Source organism: Simochromis diagramma, unplaced genomic scaffold, assembly GCF_900408965.1.
Source record: "Simochromis diagramma unplaced genomic scaffold, fSimDia1.1 OVJJ01000656.1, whole genome shotgun sequence".
Taxonomy (NCBI): domain Eukaryota; kingdom Metazoa; phylum Chordata; class Actinopteri; order Cichliformes; family Cichlidae; genus Simochromis; species Simochromis diagramma.
Window position 1 is genome coordinate 93,501 of NW_024387038.1, and position 23,815 is coordinate 117,315.

At 39.7% G+C, this 23,815-nt stretch overlaps 1 protein-coding gene across 1 annotated transcript; it reads right to left on the minus strand.

The window, feature by feature from the left end:
* Positions 1-120: 120 nt before the first annotated feature.
* Positions 121-22,336, minus strand: acadvl (acyl-CoA dehydrogenase very long chain). The gene is made up of 21 exons (XM_040043512.1): positions 22,212-22,336; positions 21,880-21,967; positions 21,721-21,790; positions 19,273-19,347; positions 18,841-18,913; positions 18,651-18,715; positions 18,414-18,548; positions 18,187-18,331; positions 17,739-17,868; positions 12,490-12,615; positions 12,172-12,370; positions 9,083-9,187; positions 8,682-8,768; positions 8,353-8,415; positions 4,496-4,597; positions 4,041-4,138; positions 2,687-2,759; positions 2,392-2,464; positions 2,139-2,211; positions 1,844-1,919; positions 121-1,112 (listed from the first exon to the last, which is right to left on the minus strand). Exons 2-21 carry the CDS (start codon positions 21,951-21,953, stop codon positions 975-977), a joined length of 1,980 nt encoding a protein of 659 aa, XP_039899446.1. The 5' UTR covers positions 21,954-21,967; positions 22,212-22,336; the 3' UTR covers positions 121-974.
* Positions 22,337-23,815: the final 1,479 nt, after the last annotated feature.

Consider the following 23,815-nt stretch of genomic DNA (forward strand, 5'->3'; position numbering starts at 1 on the left):
TCGTTTGGCGGCAAGATGGGTAAAAATATTGCAGTGATGGGATTTTTTTTTTCTTTTTAAGTGCCACTAAAAGTCAGTGTTGCTGTACGTGCTGAAAATCACAAAGAGGGCGAGACATAGTCTGGAGAAAATTAACTTTATTGGCAGGAAAAAGCAGTATAGTTACAGCCTATACAGACTCCCACTTTGTTACACGTTCGCTACGGTAGAGAAATAAATGACAGAAAACTTAAACATGGTACACAGACGATGTTACATTCACTGCAGTTCCAGGTGGCTGATGACAGTAAAGAGCACACAGTGAAGTATTGTTAGGAAAGCTTTGTGTGTTCGAGCCGGTTTCTAAGGCAAAAAGGTTTTACAGTCTTGATATTTGTGTGTCTGTTGATCAACGAGCAAACTGAACATGCAGAAAGGCGTTAAGAACAAACATCACGCTGTTCTCTGCATTTAAACACCAAGTGTAAAAATCTGTCCTTTAAAGACACATCAGTTTCCTGTTAACTGGCTTCCTGACTTAAAGTTGCATTGATATCGTTGTATTTATGGTTAATTACCAAGAACCAAAAGAGCATAAATTAATGTATTAACAGATTAAACACTGAGGGTTTACATCATGAAGGCTTGGATACAAAGGAAAGGGTGCATTTCAAAGCCCCCTTCACACTTTAGACAAATGTAGAACTGTGACATTTCCAACTCGCATGACATTTTTATTTCTCACAGAACAAAAGTGCAGCTCAAAATTTAGATGCCTTGAGTCACAATGTCATAAATACATGACGGGAAAAAACAGTGGGATTAAAAAAGACACCAAAACCAAAACCAGTTTCTGAGGCTGTAAATGCATCTCATAAATTAAAAAAGGGCACCGATGTGTGTCAGAGGAATAATGGCAAAAAAAGTCCGGGAGGACTTGGCATACGTGACGAGATGTTGAGAAGACTGACGAAACGCAGAAAGAGCGAGGGCGTTTAGAAACCCAGGGGGTGAGCAGCAACCACTCCTCCGTTCTCCACGACCGCTGCAGAGATGGCCCGCATGTTGCTGAAGAGCTTTCTGGACTCGCTGGAGTGGAGAGACTTGATCTCGTGCGTGACCCTGTCGTGAGCCTGGGGGACGGAGAGAGGAGGAGGGCGATGGTTTCAAACTGATCGTGATGGCATCAGAACACCACAGAGGTAAAGTATGGACTTATTTCCTCAGCCAAAGAGAGCTTATGTTTTTATTCACAGTGCCATTCTGTCTGTAAACAAGACAGGTCAAAACATTTGACTGAATTCTGATTAAACTTTGTAGGAGTGTAGCGCAGGGTCGTGCTAATGCTCCTTTAGACCTTGGCTTACATCCACCAAGGTGTCCAAAGTCAACTCAATGACCTATTAGTCAAACTGACAAAAAGCGTTACAACATAGAAACTATAATTATGACCAATGTGGTGTGTATTGTTAATATAACCCTGTATAAATATTTAAAATATCCTGTCAGATCTCACCTTGAAGGTCAACAGATTCCTCTGAAGGTCAAAGTGATAATAATGTTTTATAGAGCTTTATTTTTAGTCCAGTTACTTAACATTGAATACCTATAATGTTTATATACAAATACAGTATTACTCCCTTAAAGGTAAATATTGCTCAGAAAGTGAGCGCCTTGGTTTGCGCTCTCCGAGTGCTTCTGGTTTATATTTAAAACTTGTGTCTTCACTGCTATGTAAAATGACGCCAGGCCAAACTAGCTCCTCTCTCTAAGAGTGCTAGCCACGGTTCAGATCATTAAAAACACCGAACATCCTCCTTACATAGCAGCACGTGTTTGTGTCTGGCTCTGCGGAGGATCTTACCTCGGTACACCAGGTCTCACACAGCAACTTCTCATGCTGAGCTGATGTGTGGCCTTCACTCAGAGCTCGCGACGCCCTGCAGAAAGAGGCCGAGAAAAAAAAGACGTTCACAAGAAAGGTCGGTTTGGGCTGCGTAGGAGTTTGTTTGTGGAATAAAAGAAGACCTTAGTTTAGAAGGTGGGTGGGAGCGTGCAGAAAGAGCGCAATGGGGACAGATAGAAAGGATGGTGTGGTTAGTGGAAAAAAAAAAAAAAAAGAACGAAGACTTAAATCTGTCGTTTGCACTTTTGCATACCTTGACAGGACGACCACCATGGCGTAGATGTCAATGGCGCAGTCTGCGACTCTCTTGAGAATAAACTGTTCATCTGAAAAATGAAAGCACACAAGTTTAGATAAGTTAGAAAAAAATAACAATTGTTAATAAAATGCCAAGATGTCATTTCTAAACTGTCAGAAATAACTCATAATATAGTCAAGTTCAAATCTTCCAGGTGAGCTGAAACACCCGCAGTCACACACACACACACACACACTCTCTCTCTCACCGATGATCTTCTTGCCATGTTTGATCAGCAGCTCCTCGATAACTCCTCCAAACTGCTCAATGGCTTTGACTGTCTGGAAAGCAGAAACAACAAAAAGTGCAGAGCGTTAGGAAACACGCAGACTGTAGCAGAAAGCAGAAAATGAAGGCAACGCAGGAGGAAATGTTCCATTAGTAAACAAAGGGTCCTCTTAAAAGTGCCTGGCACCCATTCATCCAGCCTGGGCCAGCCCCTTAGATGGGTTTGTCTCATAAATAACAGTTGATCGATACAAATAATAAGAAAAATAACACACCAGTTCTCCGCTGTGTGCCAGCTCAGGATGCACCGTCCCCTGCAGCGTCAGACCTGTGCTCAAACCTGCCTTCCTGTAAAGAAGAGAGGACCGCGTCACACAACAAAAAGTCATTCTCAGCAACACCGACAGCATCGTTCAGCCGTCCGTCCGAGTCTACGATGGATCTGTTGATCCCAAACAGCAACCTCGAGGCTCCAGGTTTAAGCCAAAAATTGCTCAGTCTAAAAGGCCAGCCCTCAAAGACTCCCATGATGCAGTGCACATGGATGTTTTTTGAAAGCTAAAAATAAAAAGCTAGGTGTGTGACAGCACCTGTGCTGGCACGCTGACACTTTGGTCAACTCTGTCGTTTTAAATCTGCTATAAAAATTAATTTGTCCTGTTAATAATAATAATAATAATAATAATATGCTGTCTGACATACAGCCTATCAAAGAAGTTTGTACTCCAGTTTTCGTGAGTAAAATGCAGTCATGCATTGTCAATGCCTGGTTGGAAAAGCCAGCGACAAAGTCCCAAAATTCCCAAATGGTGACGTCACGATGGCTAAGACCATCTTTTATATACGGTGTGTGGGAAGCTGCACAGTTAACCAGGTTTAAATTAAATACAGAACAAAAATAAGCCAAACAGCTGGTCAAACTGACTGAAACCTGCAGCTGAGGCTCTATACAGAGGTTATGACAAGTTTATGCTATAAATGCTATCATTGCGTCTAAAAGTCTCTCTATGATGCGTTCAGTGGTCGACTGTTTGTTTTTAGCCGTTCATTGTATTAATTGCACAACCAGCGCAATGCAGCACCACACAACACCTTTGTGTGCTACTGTTGCTATAAAAGCAAGACTACAGACCCTGACGCGCAAGCAGCTTTCAGTGTCTCCTAGAATTGGGCAGGCGGAGTAGAGAGGATAAATGATCTGCACCGCAGTTATATGAGCCTGTATGCCTGAGCTACAAAAGCACTCACACAGCCTCTGACAGCGTTAAGTAAACGGTTAAAAGGAAGTCTTAATCAAATTAACACAAAGAGAGGAGGAAGCCACACTTTTTTGCCTCCTGTGTGTATGTATGCAGCATATGATTTTCTTACACTTGTGTACTCGCAGCGAGTACACAAGTGTAAGAAAATCATTTTCACATCACTGCTTTTCTCAGAAAGAGGAAGAGTGCATAAAAAATGCCTCCATTTCCATTAATCTGATGGCATAACTGCTGTCTCTGTCGACATCAGCCTGTATCACTTCTTCAGGTCACGTTCTATTTTTTGCAAGGGGCGACCCCTGATCGCACACCCACTGCCTTCCAGACATACAGAAAGGAAAAACAGTGTTGCAGAAGCTAAACCAACCTTTTGGCTCTCTTGGTGATTTCTCCTGCGAGCACGCCGGCGTTGCTGATGGGGCTCTTCAGGGCCTTCTGCAGGCTCTTCAGCTGGTTTCCAGCATTCTGCAGGGAAGCACATGCAAGCTGCTGAGCAAAGGGCTAAACATAGTCAGGAGGAGTCAGGGTTTATCTGGATTGCTCAATCTGTAGTCATATGCAACATGTTAAGAATACTTCCTGATAGAGAGTGAGGAAAAGCGAAGTGCAGAAAACGTGGATGTGATACAAAACTCAAATGTGAAATGTGTAGAGGAAGTTGCTTCTTATCGCAGAATTTCAGCATTTTATACAGCAAGCAGAATCCACTTCCTCTGTACTTTCACAAAGCACACACACACACACACACGCACACGCACACGCACACACACACACACACACACACACACACGCACACGCACACAGAGGAAATTTCTGTGTTACCTGGAAGCCATTCAGAGCCACAAAGAGCCTCAGGATGTCGTTTGTACCCTCAAAGATTCGGAAAATTCTCAAATCCCTCATCACTCTCTCTATTCCAGCGTCCTGCAGAAACAAACACAAATAAAGAACATGATGGGCTCCATTGCTTTTCAGCTCCACCTCAATAAAGCACCAAAAATAAAAAGTAACTAACTAAGTGTAATTTGCCCAGATCACCTAAATTATGTCTACTAGGAGACAAAGGAGAGGTGCCACAATTAAATAAACACCAGTTTAGAGTGTTAAATACTGCACTGGTAACACGTGCCCGTATCATTTTGGAACCCTGGAAGGACTCCCATATGCCAACGCTTAAAATGTGGAAAGAAAGAATGATTGGGAACGCTGCTTGCGAAAAGATGTTGGGAAAGTTACATCATGTGGCGGAAGCTGCAGTTGAACAGTGGGACAACTTTTGCACCTACATGTTTACCTGACTTAATGCAACAGATGTTAAAACCTCACTGTTTTTGTTTTGTTTTTTTGTTTGTTTGCTTCTTGTTTTTGGTTGATGCATTTTTGCATTTGTTGTTATAAAATGCAAAATCGAATAAATACTTGAATTATTAAAAAAAAATAATAAAAAAAATAACTAAGTAACTAAAAGCCCTAATAAGACAGAAGGAATGCAAATATTGTACATTTTCCAAGGTTAGCACTTAATTCTTTCCCATCTCATGTCCATTTAACGCCCTGAAATAAGGTAATGAAAATGCACCGTTAAAGAGGAATAGAGGCTTTTGCACCGCTTCTGAATTCTGTACGTGGAAAGTGTGCATATTTTAAGTGGCACAGAAATGAAAATGTACACCAGCACACTTTTGACTTGGTTTCCTTGCTGAAGTGAAACCCTGAGTCAAAACGCACAGAGCGAGCAGAACCGCTAAAAGCCTGCTGCATTCGTCCCCCCCGCTGCTGCGCAACTAATTCCACTATCAACTGGCACGTAACACAAAGGAAGTGGAATTATTTTAAGCAGCTTGACATCAGACCAATCCAATCGTAACTCAACAATACAAGGACTTAGAGTGTAAATCATTGTTTACAGTGGCTGAACTAAACTTTTTGTTTTTTAAAAGTCATAGTACATTGTCCTCCATGACTGAGCACACTTTCCACTGAACTAAAAAACAAACCAAAGCAGCAAGCTTATTAATTTTTTCTCTTCTGCACTGTCTGGTTTATTTTAAGCAGCACAAAACTGTTTACACAGCTCCACCACGCCCCCGTATCTTCAGCTGGTTGTTTCCAGTCTATTCTAGTGAACTTCTTGCTTGATATCTTTTTTTTTTTTCACTCGAATGTGGTCTCAGTATTTTCTGAGTGTGTATGCCGACTCGCCTGTTGCAACTACATGACTCAATACCGCAACAGCAAGGCAAGCACCTGCCACTATACAGTGCAAAGGCTTCTGAGAAGTCTTAGCCACATCTGTGCATCTTTAATGGATAAGAACAAAGATCTGTTGCCCGATTACATCATTACTTCTGTTTAAAACTCTAAACAGATAGAGGCCATTAGCGCACCATCACCATCATCATCACAACAAAAACTGAAGCGTTCATGGACAGAAACACACAGTAAACAGAGCGGGAAAACGATTTTATCTTCCAGCGCATAAAACAAGGAAATGCGGATCCTTTAGGCGCATCCTTGTTTGAGTGCTTGCCACACCTGTCAAAGGCTCGCCAACGTTTACTGACAGCCATGTTTGAGATAAAAACAAAAACCAAACAGAAGCAAAGCCAAAAGATGAGCGCAACTATCTGGAAACTGCGCACGTGACCACAGTCAGCATACATCCAAAAACACTCTACACACATTCCCAGTGCTGATGGTTACAGCTCCCCTACATGTTGTAGGAGCCTTTGTATTTGTGGCTGCACAAAACAAAACAAACACACAAAAAAAAGCAATGTCTTTAGAAACATCTACTTTTTAGGGGTCATGTTAAAACTTGGCTTTCATCGTCAAAGAGTTTTAACGCGGAGCCGGTGTCTGTTTACACACCGCAAAGAGCGAAGAGGCGGAGCCATTACCGAAACAGTGATCTCAGATTGAACGAAAGAAAACAGTGCTGTTCCTGTAATCACCATTAAAACCTGGAGTCTTTAATCAAACCACCTGATCAACAAACTCTGACGTGAAGAAAAGTAAACTTTGTAGGTGCTCCATCCACCGCCGCTTGTTTTACAAAGAGAAAAATCTGCAGTAAGCCCCCAGAAGTAAGGCTACATTAAAATCTGCAGATGAACTGTTCACTTGGTCAAACAGCACGTTTGAATTATGCAACTTACTGAAGGCTGACGGCAGCTGTACATTAATGCGATAACTGAAGCAAGCAGGGGTGAGTCTAAAAGGGGGGTATGAGGTGTACTAGACCATATATATTTCATCCTCTTTGTAACACTTTTCAGATTAAAAATGAAATAATATAAAATATTGTCTCAAAAAAAATCTGTTAATATTTAAAAATCTGAAAATTAAAGCTTTTTTTTTTTTGACCTGATTGATTTTAGGTTTGGACAGTGAATTATTGTTAACATTAATTAACATCTACACCTTCATAACATGTTGTTTTTCAGCAGCAGAAAAACATTGCATCGCAGTACAAGGCGTCCGAATGTTGATATTTTCAATTCCCTTTATTGCGGCCACCACATCCCTCTTTTAAATGCTTACAGCTGCCTAATTAGAAATACACTGAATAGTATAATATTATATAATAAGCTCAAGTTATTTCCAAATCAATGCCTATTATCCATTACCTACTGCCTAATGTTTGTGTAAACAATGTGAACATCCGTGTGAACAATGTGAACTAGTACAGCAGCAAATAGCTAAAGTCATCCAACAACGTTGGCCTGACATTGAACTGTTCAGCTACTTGTAACCACTAACTGTGAATGGGATAAGAACAGCGATTACTCTTAAACGGACATACTTCCATTTCTGCAGGCTAATGAGCAATCACGTCTTCTGTGAAACCTTACACTGACACCACATCAGTGTAAGGGTCATTAGGGTTTTTTAAAAAAATATTTATTTTTGCCCTTTTGGGATAAAATAATGAAAAACTGACAGGAAGGTCAGGAGACAGAGCAACAACAGTGGCAACAGATGGCCGCCCCTCCCTGAGCCGGCTTCTGCTGGAGCCTTCTTCCTGTTAAAAGGGAGTTTTTCTTTCCCACTGTTACCAACTGCTTGCTTATAGTGGGTTGGTTGTCTAAGCAGCTCGGAAAGAAAAGCGTCTGGACTTCTTTAAATTGCTTGAAGATGTTTGATGGTGGAGAGTCCCAAATTTAAGTGGGAGTGTCCCCCCCCCAAGAGGGACAATGGACCCCGTAATGATCCTCTACCTAATCCCACGAGCCAAGTTGTGAAAACGGGTGTAGGTCACAATCAGCCAAGGTTTTAGGTGAGCTCATTGTGAAACCTAGCCCCACCCTATCATGTGATTTCCCAAGGTCAAATGGCCCTGGATGTGAGTGGGTGTTAAGGCGTTAGGGGGTCCATGACTGAGAACCTTCACAGACCTATTGGGTTGGTTGATTGTTCAAGTTTGATTCCAATAATGTAGTGTCATTACTTTACAATATAAAGTGAATGCTGTTGTGATTTGGTGCTATATAAAAAGAGACTATACACAAGGTATAAATTCTGAGTATCGAGAAATTCCTGTTCTATCTACTGTTTCACCTGCTTTCATCAGGATGTTAAACTCTAGCTTTCAAAAACACAAACTTTAAATTTTGTCAAATATATTTGTCCCCGTGTTACCTGGTTTGTAACTAACAGGATGTGGACTGAGGACTCACCTTCATGAAACCCATGCCGCCCATAACCTGAATGCTCTCGTCTGTCACAAACCATGCTGCTTCCTGTCTCAATTACACAAAGAAACACAGACATGTAAAAGACGTTTAGCACTGCCAAACACACTATCACATTTCATCTCACATCAGTCAGGAGTCATATGCTTCCTCTATTTACCATCCTTCAGTCTTCCACAGAAAAAGGAACCTCATGAAGATTATGAAATAAGCGCCAGAAAAATTGAAGCCAAACATCCTTAAAGGCTTTCTGGTTACTGCAAAAGCTGAAATAAAAGGCTTGCAGTACAAACATTGAAGTGGAAATTTCTTACAGAGGCAAATATCTTGCTGATGGCAGCTTCGATCTGGAAGTCGGTTGCTCCGCTGTCCATGTTCCCACTGATCATGTAGGCCATGGACTGAGAAAACACACAGAAGTAATGGTACCATGAGTTTGACACCTTTCTCATAAAGACAATCAAAACTGAATTTAATTTGAATTCGTCACATTAAAAAAAAAAAAAAAAGGCATCTCAGCACATTCTCTGTGTTAAATAAAGCCCAGTGAGCTGACAAGCAGATTATGCTGACTGACAGTAAAACAGGAAATCAACCACGATGTCAAGATAACAGCAAACCATTAATCAGCAAGGTTCTTCTCAGAACCTGCACCACACGGCTCAGCGCGGCATCAGGTGAGGTAGCGTTACAGATTCGTGTTGTGTTGTCTGACCTCTGCGACGTACTGCAGCATAGTCATGCGAGCCACCTTCTCCTGGATGGCTCCGTAGTTGTGAATCTTGTTCCCAAACTGGGTTCTGTTGGCTGCATGGTCCACCTGACGAAAAGTGGAAAAGCACAGGCCGCTATAAGACCACAATTCATTATTTTAAGTCAAGAATTTGACTCAAGCCACAAGATATGAGGAAACAAGCTTTTGCAAGTGTTTTTTTTTGGTGTCCTGAAATGCTGTTGCTATCTAGCACGTTTTTTTTTGTATGAGAAGAGGAAGTTTGGCAGAGCTGCCGGTCACCACAAAAAGAAGCATGATCAGTATTGTGGTGAGGTGCAAAACTGGTGGCAATGTGTCAAAATACCATGAGACGTGAAAACAAACAACAAAGCTGAAAAGAACAGTGCTTTCTTTAAAAACTTCACACGTTAAGATTAGTGTTGAATTAGGTTGCAAGCGCTCACTTAAGGCAGTTTATGGCTGCATGGCATTAAACAGTGAAAAAATGAACTTCTCTTTATCAACATGTGAGCAAGTCATTTCTCTAAGTGCATGAGAACCGGCTCCCTGTGCCTCCTCTGCATGAGATTCTCCCTCAGTAAAAACGCTGAGGGGGCAGGAATTCCCCCCACATTAACTTTTCACAGTTTTCTCTCCAGCCGACGCAACTGCTCAAACAAAACAACCACGTTTTTCCCCCCCGGGCGAGAAATCCCTTCAGTCACAGCGATAAAATATGCTTACTGTAGAGACCATTTAGCTGCAAAACTGATTTGTGAATCTCATTTACTATAAGCGCAGTAACACTGACTTTGAAGTAAATTTCTCTTCATGTTCTCAGGAGGTACATGTGCACACTGGCTTAATATTAATGGATTTTTCTAGTAGTGAAACATTTGCAACTGAAGAAGAGGTCCACGGTTGCCTAATTATCAGTGCTGATATGTCAGTAAAGAGTGGTTTTCTGTTGTGTCATATCAGTTTTGCACTTGTTAAAAGACAAGTGTTGTAAACTAGGGCTGCCACGATTAGTTGACTAGTCATGATTACGACTAATTTAATAGTCGACGCGTCGTTTGAAACTTTGTAAGATCCCAAAAGACGCAGGAATAAGTAGTAGGATTTAAGAGTGTAATAACGGACTGAAACAGAAGATGGCAGCACTGCATGTACAAGGATGCCAGCTGCCGTTAAACCCCGAAGAAGAAGAAACTAGTTTCCAACAATGGCGGTAGCTAGTTAGTTTTAATATTACTCTTATTATTCTTTCTGGGTCACAAAATAAAGTTTAACATATTTTCAGACGTGAATGTAGCTGTGTAAACTTCATATCTGCTCAGTTTATCAAGACACCACATATTTTCAAAAGTGCGCCGACGTTTTTGGAGACGTCTGTTACCCACTAGCTCGATAGCTAGCCGGGGGCAAGGCTCACTAGAGCCCATGAGAACACCGGACTCCCAGCAAATAGTTTTCAAACCCACCGCCGTCTTTCGCTACTCAGGTTAAACATATATAAGTCACTTCGATAACTTAAAAATGTTATTGTTTGGCTTTTTTTTAGTATTTTATTTATTCCTGAGTAAATCGGTTTGGCTGAGATTAAAGTTATAGTTTTTACACAGCTGAATAAACGTCAAGCAGACAGCTGATTATCAGAAGTGTGAGATGCTCGAGAATTTACTCCGGTGTGCTGTTATATTTTAGATAGCAAGGAGTTTATTAAACTTCACCGAAACAATCTGCAAATTTCATTAAACTTTAATAAACTCTCATCTTGTCTTTATTTTTAGTTAGCACAGACCTTAAACACTTAAAGCTGTAAGCTAATGATAGTTATATAAGAGCAGATGCTGCTGGTGCAATAAGCTGTACGTTTTACGTCCAATGGATGCATGATCTGATTAGTCGACTAATCGCAAAATCGGTGACTAGTCGACTATCAAAGTAATCGTTTGTGGCAGCCCTATTGTAAACAAGTGAAAGAGTTATGTGCAGCTGTATGCTTTAGTCTACCTAGATCTAATAATAGTAATAATACCACATCAGCTACTGGCCAGATAAATTTGTGTTTTTTTATATCAGCATCTGCACAAAATTTTTTTCCATCAAAAAATATGATCATGTATGTCTCCATTTACCTCATCTCCTCCCTAACAGGCAGGCCAATCTGAATGAAACTTTGCATCTCCACACACGATGTTTTTAAAAAAATATTTATTCCAATTTGATTTATGTGTTCAACATCCTCCTGCGAATGTGATGTTACGTTCTCCGTTTGTCTCATTTGCCTCATTAAATACTTATAGTTCAACTCTGCTTTTATCATCGTTCATGAGAAACTGCACCTCATCTTCCTTGACCTATGGCCTCATTAAACGCTTTCAGTAAGCCATTATGTTCTCAGCTGTTCGTTTTGAGTCACAGCAGGATGTTCATTTAGTCAATTATGTTTGTATTTATATTAAAGCAGACAATAAAGCAGGACACGACTGCATGTGACTGTCAAGTTGCTACTGAATAAGTCTGCGTTGTCTTGATTTCTCAGTCGCTCAAACATTTAGTTTTTAAATGCCGAGACACCCAAAACAGTCAGCTCGAGGCTTCAAAAGAGGACTCCATTAACCAGTGTGTGCTGTCACTGTGTCTATGGTCCTCTAATCTTATGACCATCTACTGGTAGCAATTCAAACTGTTTTAATAAACATAACATTGATTTTAAGTAATTTAAGTTAAAAAAAAAAAATTAATTACTTTACTAATCAAAAAAAGCTGAATCCTCTCAGTAGACAGAGCCGAACGGAGGCCTTTAGCACATTTAAGCGCAGCAAGAAGCAGAAAGAGGCCACAAAGAGAAGGGGAATTTCCCACTAACCCACAACGCAGAACAAAGCAAAGCGAAATGAGTTGCAACACAGACAATATTGGTTACAGATAAGAAACAATGCAGCAAGTGGGAAACCTGACAGCACATATAGAAACTAAACCATAAGTAAAAGCCATAGGCTTCGAGAGAAGAGCTCCACCGGTGCGCTTCACCCACTTCCCTTCCTTTCTACACTTAAGGAGCCTGGAGGGGATTCACTCACAGCTTTGGCGATGACATTCTTCATGGTGCCGGAGAGGGCGGCCGCCATGCCAAAGCGGCCGTTGTTCAGGATGTTCATTGCCACCTTGAATCCGCCTCCGATTTCGCCCAGCACGCACTCGGCTGGCACTCGCACGTTATCAAAGTAGACCTCGGCCGTGTTGGAAGCCTTAATGCCCATTTTCTTCTCCGGAGGGCCACTGCGAGACAGAAGTAAGGTTTACGATGATGGGAAGGAAGAAATAAAAAGTTTCATCCACAACAAAAATAAAGGGTTTAGTGGCAAACAGTCTGCTAAGTTAAGAAAAGGGGCGCTCACTGTGTCACTCCTCCAAAGCTCTTCTCCACAATGAACGCCGTGATCTTGTCCTTCATCACCCCGGTTTTGGGGTCCTTCATGGGCGTCTTGGCGAATACAGTGAAGATCTCAGCCAAACCTCCATTGCTGAGGAGAGAAGGTTATTTAGAATGGAGTGGCCATTACTGTGTGTCGCTGGATGCACTGTGTAATTCTGCCCCCTTGTGGTGAAAGCACGGAAAAGCTTCAGCTGTCAAACAGTCAAGCTTTACTTTAAGATTACTTTTCAAATACGTCAACTCTAAAAACAGGAGTTTTAAAAGGACTAAACACTGATTTAGACACTAATAAAATACAATTTTTTTTTTTTTTTTTTTAAATGCTACAAGTAATAAAGGAAATACTAATCTCACCATTTTCAAAATGCCACCTAAAAAAGCTAACCCAGGAGTTGAAGAGGAGTTGGAGGAGATTAGGAAATCGCTTAATTTCATGTCTGATGAACTGAGCAAAGTGGCTAAACAACAAGGTATGCTACATGACCTAATGGATGAAATAAAACAACTAAAAAACCTCATAAAGGACAAGGACAAGAAAATAGACGACTTGGAACGGCGAATCGAGGACCTTGAACAATACACAAGAATGGATGATTTAGTCATAAGTGGTCTGGAGACGCAACACCGAACCTACGCCAGAGTAACAGCTGGCGGAGGTAAAGACGGTGAAGATGCCCCGGTAGAGGAGCTGCAAACGCTTGAACAGCAAGTGATAAAATTCCTTCAAACGAAGAATGTAAGTATTCAGAGCCATCATATTGCAGCATGCCACACGCTCCCCAGAAAAGACAGTAAAACAAAGCCAGCAATCATTCTTCGGTTTGTGAGTCGCAAAACAAAGATTGAGTTACTGAAACAGGGTAAGAAGCTAAAAGGGACTGGTGTGTATTTAAATGAACATTTAACGAAAAAGACTGCTGAAATTGCAAGACAGGCACGCAGCCTGAGAAAACAAAATAAGATACAAGCGACATGGACGAGGAACTGCAAAGTAATGATAAGACTAAATGGCAATCCCGAAGAAGCGAAAGTTGTGATGATAAGAGAACTCAAAGACTTAGAGCAATATAAATAATCAGGAATCTGCTATGGAATCTATTGGAAAAGTGACGATTGGATAATGAACAATGGGTATGGAAAGTGTTTCTGGCCTTATGGCTCAAAAACAATGGAAACAACAACAACAAAAACACATAAATGACAAGTTTGGACACAGATTATAGGTTTCCATTCGGAGATATTGAAGAGGAAGACTTTGATTATGAAAAGGACTGTCAAGGTGGTTATTTTGCCACACACGCTGAGAAAACGAACTTCAAAACGTTTAACTATGCAGAGCACAACATGAATGACCCTGAAAGTAACATTGACCCAGATACCCACTTCTACAATAACACCAATAATACTTGTGAGTACTATACAGATGACCAATTCAATGTGAATATTAAAATGGCAAATGCATTGTCGGTCATACATTTCAATAGTAGAAGCCTGTATAAAATTTTTTCTAAAATTACAGAATGTTTAAGTAAGTTAAAAAAGTTTAACATAATTGCAATATCAGAAACATGGCTCGATAATGAGAAAGTTAGTGAAATGGGACTGGAAGGATACGAATTATTTACAATGAACAGGGTGAATAAAAAAGGAGGCGGTGTTGCTTTATATGTAGATAAAGTTTTGAAATGTAGTCTGATTGAATGCATGTCAAGCACCATAGATAACATATTGGAATGTGTCACTATTGAAATTCATGTTGAAAAAGCTAACAATATAATTATAAGTTGCATCTATAGGACACCAGGTTCATGCCTTGAGATATTCAATGAAAAACTTGCTGCTATGTTTAGCAACCTAAATGATAAAAAAGTGCAAATAATTTGTGGTGATTTTAATATAGATTTGCTAAACCCAAATGGACATCAGAAAACAACAGATTTCATAAATACAATGTATAGTAACTCCCTTTCCCTGTAATTATAAAACCAAGTAGAATAACAATTGATACAGCTACATTGATAGATAATATATTCACAAATAAAATTGACCATGAAATAGTAGGTGGACTTCTTATAACTGATATAAGCGATCATCTTCCTGTTTTTTGCAATTTTTCAAAATTATTTTGGGATTAAAACTAAACAAAAGAATCAAATATTTGATATGATACGACATAGAACAACAAGAGCCATTGCTGCCCTCCAGGTGGACTTAAAGGAACACAATTGGAATGAGGTTTTTGCAAATGAAGATTCAAATAGTGCGTATGATGCATTCTTATCAACTGTAATTTCACTATATGAAAAACATTGTCCTTTAATGAAAATCACTAGAAAGCATCACAGATCAAATAAGCCATGGATCACAAAGGGGATAGAAGATGCATGTAAAAAGAAAAATAATCTATATAAGAGATTCATAAAACAGAGGACAAAAGATGCTGAAATAAAGTACAAGTTATATAAAAATAGATTAGTAAATATTATAAGAACAAGTAAGAAAGAATATTACCACAAATTATTGGAGCAAAGTAGAAGTAACACACAAGAAACATGGAGGATATTAAATAGTATAATCAAAAAGGGCTCAAAAAATAAGAATTATCCAGATTATTTTAAAAAAGATAAAGATATTGTGCTTGATAAAACTAAAGACATTGCAAATGAATTTAATGATTTCTTTGTAAATGTTGGCTTTAATTTAGCAAAAGAAATTCCAGAGTCAAGAAATAATAACGACCTAAATAAACATATTACTCAGAATGTGTCCTCCATGTTTATTGGTGCTGCAACTCATAGAGAAATAATTAACATTGTGAAGACATTTAAAAATAAAAAGTCCACTGACTGTTTTGGTATTGACATGATATTAGTTAAAAGTATTATAGAATATATAGTGCAACCTTTCGCATACATTTGTAATCTGTCCTTTCGAACTGGTGTGTTTCCCTCACAAATGAAAATAGCAAAAGTTATTCCAATCCATAAAAACGGAGAGAGATGTCAGTTTACCAATTATAGGCCAATATCACTACTCCCACAGTTCTCAAAAATTTTAGAAAAGTTATTTGTTAATAGACTTGATAAATATATTGAGAAGCATAATCTCCTAAGTGATAACCAATATGGCTTTAGAGTGAAAAGGTCCACTTCAATGGCAGTGATGGAACTTGTTGAAGGGATATCTAATGCAATAGATAATAAGGAATATACTGTTGGTGTTTTTATAGACTTAAAAAAGGCGTTTGATACAATTGATCATTCTATATTAATGAATAAACTAGAGAGATATGGCATAAGAGGGATAGCATACAAGTGGATGAAAAGTTACCTGGATGAAAGATATCAATATGTCGAATTCATTAATGTAAAATCTAAGCAGTTGAAGGTAACTGTGGTGTTCCTCAGGGCTCTGTGCTGGGCCCTAAATTATTTATATTATATATAAATGACATATGTAGCATTTCCAAACTGTTAAAATGTGTATTGTTTGCTGATGATACCACTCTGTACTGCTCAGGTAAAAACTTAGAACAGCTTCTGACTACAGCGGAAAAGGAGTTAAATATATTAAAAAACTGGTTTGATGTAAATAAGTTATCATTAAATATAAAGAAAACAAAATTGATTATTTTTGGCACTAGACAAATGAAAAATGTATCTAAAATAAGGGTTAATGGAATTGAAATTGAAAGAGTGTACGAAAATAAATTTCTTGGAGTGATAATTGATGATAAGCTGAGTTGGAAGTCTCATATAAACCACGTGAAAACAAAAATGTCAAAAACCATTGCTATTCTCTATAAAACAAAGCATGTCCTGAACAAAAAAACATTATACACACTTTATTGTACTCTGTTGCTTCCATATATGACTTACTGTCTGGAGATATGGGGTAATGCATATAAAACGAACACTCTTCATATTTTCAAGTTACAAAAAAAGCTATAAGAATTATAAACCAATCAAACTATATAGAACCAACTAACATTTTGTTTATTAATCTGAATACCCTGAAATTTTATGATTTAGTTGAATATAAAATGGCACAGATAATGTATAAAGCACAAAATAACTTGCTTTGCCCCAGTACTCAGAAGCTGTTCAAAGTCAGAGAGAGTCAATATGACTTAAGGGGAACAGATTTCTTTAAAAACAAAAAACAAGATAAGGACAAATATAAAGCAGAGATGTGTTTCTGTTAGAGGAGTTAACCTGTGGAATAGTTATGACAGTGATTTAAAAAGGTGTAGTTCATTTTCCTTGTTTAAAAACATGTTTAAAAATAGAGTATTAGAAAAATATATAAATCAAGAATGAAAAGAGCAAAAAGGAGGAAAAAAAAAAAAACAACCTCTTGATTCTTTTGCTTTGATGTAGTTACTTATCTAAGGTGGAAAGTTTTTTTTTTCTTTGTTTTTTTTTGTTTGTTTGTTTGTTTGGTTTTTGCTTTGTTTTATTATTTTCTTCAAGCCCTGTGTACAGGAGCTGCATACAAAAAGATATTTTGTGAAAAGGGTTGGCGTAATAAGCAAATGCTTCAGCCAATACCTTTTGATTAGCCTTGTCTCATGCTTTCTTTCTTTATGGTAGATTTTTGTTCTGTTTTCACTGTTTGTTTGTTTTTTTTTTCCACTGTTTTCACTGAGATTTGAATTTGAATGCTAATCAATAAAATCAAATCAAAATCAATAAAATCAAAGCTCCCTCACACACAGATATAAGACGGTTAAACTACTTATTCATATTTTATTCATGTGTGACGCCAGTCAGCTGTTGCTTCTAAGCAATCACACAGCATCTCACGATTAATGACAGACAGTAGCACGTACTCCCCAGTCTTCGTGTAACAGGAAGTTTTACTCAAGCGAGAGAAAGTGAGACAGGTGTCAGCTGCACTAACCACTGCGGTCGTGCACTGCTTTGATGAGAGAAAGCGAGTGGTTGTTCAGAGGGTACACAGTCTTATAACCACCAGAACTTGTGTGTAGTGCAAAGTGTCTCAGCTCAGCAACATTTTGAAAACCATTCAAGCATATACAGAAGAACGGGATCGAAAGCGCTTAAACATAGGCAATAACTATGGAGAGAACGTTGAACCCTCCTCAGCAGACTGTGCTGTGGTTTGTCCGGTTTTCTATTTTTAGGTTTGTCATCAAGTCGGACTATTTTTTAGCAAACTATTCACCAAGAACTTCCTTGGAGTCCTCACCTGATCCAGATCTTGCTTCCATTGAGGGTGAAATACTTTCCGCAGGGCGACTGGACGGCAACGGTTTTAATAGAGGCGGCATCAGAACCGCTGGCTGGTTCAGTCAGGCAGAAGGCGGCTATGTGCTCGCCTGGAGTCACACACACACACACACACACACACACACACACACACACACACACACACACACACACACACACACACACACACACACACACACACACACACACACACACACACACACACACACAGAGTCATTGTCAAAGCAAAAATTTACAACAAAAATTACTAAGTTTTTCTTTCACATGAAGTTAGACTTTTCTAGCACAGTGTGTCCCTCCAACACTCTGGCTTTTTTAGCTTTCATAATAAACAGACAGAACGTCTCCAATCTCCTACAGAGCTACAGTTTACCTCGAAATCCAGATGCTGATGCTGGTATTCTTACCTGAGGCGAGTTTTGGCAGATATTTTTCCTTCTGAGATTTATTCCCAAAAAGCAAAATTCCCTTGAAACCAATAGACTGGTGTGCACCCAAAGTAATACCGACCCCCAAATCATGACTGCCAACGATCTCGACCAGCCGGGCGTACTGTTGGATGGATAATTTCTGTTAAACTTTTTAAAACCATTGCCATGTTGTCAATATCATAATTAAGTCAAGCAAGCTGTACCTGAGTATTTGAGAGGCCAATGCCACCCAGGTCAGCTGGCACCTGCATACCAAAGGCACCCATCTCCTTCAGGCCCTCCATGGTGTGATCCTCCACTTTCTCCAAGGCATCGTTCTTGGCTGGATCATTTATCTCCTGTCCACAGGGAGCAGAAACATGGAGGGGGAATCGGTGAGGGGAGGGTTTGGGGGTGTTTAGGAGCAGTGAGCGTGAGGTCAGAATAAGATTTACAATTACCTCGAAAAATTTGCTGCATGGCCCCACGAGCTCTCGAAGGAACTGCTCCTGCTCCTCATTGAGGACTGCGGCACATACAAACCATTACACTGGCAACAGCTTTTCAGTTTAACAAAGCCAATCAGCAAAAACTGGCTTTAATTTTTTTTTAAAAATCAGGTAAGAACATAAATACGTCTTATGGATTTACCTTGGGGAAAGGGAAAAACCTGGGAAGTTGTGATCTGCCCCTTGAAAATGTTGAAAGCAAATGATTTGGATTCCTGTGAAAAGATAAACCAAACAGTAACATTTAAGTTAACTCAAACACCACTGAAACGGCTCTATGGAGCTACAGGAGAGGTCAAGCTTAAAGCCCTTAGGGCCTACCAAACGTGCATTGCTGTGATTTATGCTGCCACCTGCTGGTGAATTGAGAACACTGAAAGCCTCTGTGTGTTGTGTTTAAACAGCAAAGAAATCAGCTTTAAAGAGGGACCCATTCTTAAAGAAACATGTGCCCTATTGCTCCTAGGATTCAAACCTTTTACTGTGAAAATAAACAAAGTAGACTGACTGATTTTAACCAGATTTTGGCCATTATAAATGTAAGACTTGCTTATAAAGCAGATAGTAAACATACAGCAGCAGCAGCTGTCTTCTTTTCCACTTTGGTGGCAGCGTCACTGCCGACTGCTGCAGGCTTCTCCAGCACTGCCTGAAACCACAAACAGAGCAGAGGACAAAATTATATAAATTATGTTTAAAATGAATAAAGGGAAACAAGTGAGGAAGCTACAAACTCTCTGTGCAACAAAGCTTACAAAACATACAAAATCACTGCTTAACAATACGCAATGTCTGGTTGAGTCGTGTAAAAGGAAAAACACATCTGAAGGTTTACCACCATGTAGCCAACAGGATGAAGGCACACAGAGGGAGACAGTTTGCTGTCAAGTGCTGTTTGGTGATTAAATGTTAAGAGCACACAGGCTACAGTTTTTCCAGTTTCAATCGGGACACCAGCTCCGATCTCAACTAGGTGAGAGGTGAAGCCAAGGGTACAGCCACTCAGCTGAGTGCTGAGTATGTGGTTCATGTTTTTAAATCTGCTGTAAACTACAGCACAACAATTGCCTTTTGTACCTGATTCATAATTAACTCCAGTAAAACTTCCAGTGAATTGCATTTTAATTTCATAAAGACAACATTTATTACGCCTCACAATAAAAGTATTTATCACAGGGCTGTCATAAAGTTCTGCTTTTAACTATACAGACAACACCCTGTGAGCTCGTGTTTATTAAAAGCACGACCTTGGAGCAGGATTGACATATGTTTATTTTATTAAAGCAACAAAATAGGTATGAACTTTGTTCCCAGCTAATAATTACTGTGTTGACCAGGACTCACTGCCAATTTCAAGTTAATAACCGTGTTAATAAACACAGCTGTTCCACTGATGCGGGGCCAGTGTGGAGTCAGGTCTGGCTTGGTACCAGATCACCTTCTGACTGTTTTATTTGAAGCAGCATCATTGGCAGAGGTTAAGTGTTTTCAATAAGAAGAAAATCCAGATGGACACAACCGGCACCTCCACATTGTCCTCTGTATCCACTAACACCAGTACTTCCAAGTCTGGCCAAGATATTTAATGGTGGTCTGCTGGTGTAGCTTTGTGGCCACTTATTTTTTTATAGTGATGATCTCCATAAGTCACTAGTAACATCTCTGTGTAACAGCACCACTAGAGGCAATATCATTATTATAATTATAGGTATTGTCATAAGGAATTAGCTACAACATCCCCAGACTTTATATGTGCTGGTCAAAAGGACCAAACACTGTAAGAGGGACCTGGGTTCACACTAAGGTTGGGCGATATGTAAAAATTTTCCAGCTGACAATCGTCAGTCCAGTAATTGACAATAGGCGATATATTCAAGAATGCAAACTTACTCATAAGCAAATAAATAAATTAATCGCCCTTGTAAAAATGAATGACGGTAGCCTCAACCTATCGTCGATAGTCGATATATTCGTCCAACTGCCCAACCTTAGTTCACACATCAATAATGATTAAAACATAAGCCCTGAAGACTCAGCAAACTGATTTTCTATTGATGAAGACCTCCACATCTCCATTTCTATTACACCAGAGGAATTAAGTAGTAGATAAACAATCAAAGGATAGAAAAGCCCCTGTTTTCCCCCAGAATCTACTTTAGAAATATTTGTTTTAATGTAATGCTTATGGATCCAGCACTATATGAGACCTCTCAGCAAATACAAAAACACAGAGTTTATCCCAGATCAAAGTTGACCTCTTGGGAGGATAAACTGGACTGGTTGGATAAATTTGTGGCAATGACTCTGGGGTATCTTACTGTCCATTTTCCTGACACTTCTGACAATATGATAAACCAAACCTTTATTTTGAAATACATTTTAGGCTAAAAAATTTTTTTTTTATCTCAGTGGTGGTGATTTTCTGTTGATAGCTCTTTTGTTTTCAAAGCAGGAAAAACTCTGATTTGCAGATAACAGTGGAAAATATTTCCTTGTTGCTTCATAGCAATTTTGCTAAGCCAAAAGTTCACAGTCAATCTGATGAAGACCTGCAAGACTTTAAAACTGCTTAGACATATTTATCATTACGACTTGTTTTACTATACACAAAGAAATAATATCATTATTAACAATTATAATAACAAAAGTAACAACACACACACGATCACTGACTTTACAACTGCTGATAAATTTATGAATTTTTGTTAAAAACATTGTGGTAATGTCGGGTGTGCAGGCATCATGGCGAAACTCCACGTATGACATCATCGGTTTTATTGTGAACGCTTGCCTGAGCAACTGCAGTGTCACCTTTAATACCTGGGTCACGTGAACAGTGAACTTTCCCCCAGTTTGAGCGGGAGGGGGTGCTGGAGTTATATCAGCCGCAAACTGCGATTACCCAAACAAGGACACAGTCTCGATCAAATGTAGTGGAGCCACAGCGTGAAGCAGCCGTGTTAAACAGAGTAATGTGTACTTAATGCATTATAATGAAATACGATATAATAACGTAACGCACCTCGGCTGCCTGGCTTGCGTAGAGACGGCCGTTTTGCCCAACAAACACCACCGCGGCCTGACGCTGACATCTGCAGATCAGACAAGACACGATATGTTTGTAAAACATAAACATCTCATTCTAAAGTCTCTATAGCAATAATTAATGTTGATTACTCACCCGGTTAGCACGGCAGGAAGCCGGAGAACGGTGCTGCACAGGGCGGAAGACTGGCTCACTTTGCGAAGCAGCATGATTTTATTTTGTTCTTTAAAAAAAGAAGAAGAAGACGTTATACACAATCATTTGCCGCAACTAGCATTAATAACGAAGCAGGGACAGATGTCATGCAAGTCAGCTTAGCTGTTGACGGCGTCTAGCTAACACAATTGTAACAAACGTCGGTCTGTTGTGTAAGCTGGGCTCGGTGCTTAAGCCCGCGCACAAAAAGCCTGAGGAAATGCTTCATATCCTTCTACGAAAGGCCAAAAAGATCAGCGTACGCAACACACCTGTCTATGTAAGAACAACGCGTCCCTTCCGTCAAAGATGCTGCCGACAGTCCGGTAAAAATGAACCGTCCACAGTGTTGCCAACTCCTCAGTAAGGGAAATCGCTATTGGCTGTCATAAAAGTCAGCGGATGACGTCATCGCCTAATTTACATAATTGGTCATGTTTATGTAATTGTAACCAGCGCTGGGAGAGACATAAAGTGAGTAAAAAAACACCCCTAATGCATTTAGAATATTTTTAAAACTACAAATTAAATTTCTTTTAGCGATTATTGCTTTTTTAATGTCACAATTCCAATCCTCCTCCTTTATCCGGGCTTGGGACCGGCAAAACTGACCCGAAATAGGCACTCTTTATATATGTGTGTGTGTGTGTGTGTGTGTGTGTTTTTAAGTAGTTGCAAACCTTGTGGTCCACAAAAAGTAACAGAAAAACATATGTAACCATAACGTTTGTAACAAACTACATTAACAATCGAAATGGACAAAAAAGAGACACACTAGAAGAAACAGTGGCAATGTGAAAAATGATGGGAACTAGTCTGGTCCTAATGCAGGCTAATTGTTTTTTGTTTGTTTGTTTTTTTCAGACACCCCTCCACACGCACAGGCCGTGCTGGCTCACAGAATGAGTGGGTCATCCTCGTTTTGGTTGAGAGTTTTTATGGCAGGATCAGCATCTGTAGCATTTGACTTAATGGAAGTTAGCATGCAGCTGATGTGCCAAAAAACTGCAAAACCTTATCAAGCAGCTGGTGTTCATAGGAAGCCCCACCAGACAGCTTCAGTCTATATATGAGATGTACAAGATGGAGTTAAGGCTCTGCAAGGACATCCGATTTCTAAGTTTGCAATGATGTGTTTTAGTGCATTGATTTATTTTAGACGGCGAGGTGCACACGGCAGCACCCGCTGCTGTAAGAGCGATACGTGCTTTCACGTCAAAAAGTCGTCATAAGTCTCCAATAACACCAGGAAAAGTCGCCAGATTTGTCACTGGTCGCTTTTCAGAAAAAAAAAAAGTTGGCAACACTGACCGTGCACAACAGCGGTCTCCTGTGGACGTAAGAGGCAGAGCCTGCCTCAAACTAGGAGAAAATTTGACGTGGGCGGAGCGTCCGGGAGGGAAACGGAGGTGCTCTTGGGGACGGGGGGGGCATACCATTACTGACATGCGTAGTGTAGTGCGTTTTTAAAACGCCCCCCTGCGGCTGTATTCTTTATTACAATCAACAGACGTTCTTCTTCTACTACTTTTCGACAGTGTTGGAACATCGCATGAACGCCCCCTGCTGTCCGGTATGCATGGACAAACCAATGACTGTAGAAAACAGTTTTCTGTTTTCTACAGTCATTGGGACAAACGTGTACGATGTGATCCATCAGCGTAAAGTAAGATTTAAAAATGATTATAGCAGTTTGTGTGTAATTCCAGCCCACACACAAGTACAAATCGGTCTGAACATTATTCTAGAAAAGTGTGTGGTCAACGTGTAGTAACCAGCTAACATGTGTTAATGCACAATTGTATTTGATTTGTTGCTAAAATGTGCTACTTGATTGCTTTCTGTTAGTTGATTTGGATCTAACTGTATTATTAAA

Excerpts from the sequence above, each read along its gene's own strand:
- acadvl (XM_040043512.1), bottom strand. The coding sequence starts at position 21,953 with ATGCTGCTTCGCAAAGTGAGCCAGTCTTCCGCCCTGTGCAGCACCGTT. Across the intron at positions 18,332-18,413 it reads TTGGCCTCTCAAATACTCAG|TACGCCCGGCTGGTCGAGAT; the intron begins GTACAGCTTGCT and ends TCCATCCAACAG. Across the intron at positions 17,869-18,186 it reads TCTGCCAAAACTCGCCTCAG|GCGAGCACATAGCCGCCTTC; the intron begins GTAAGAATACCA and ends GTGTGACTCCAG.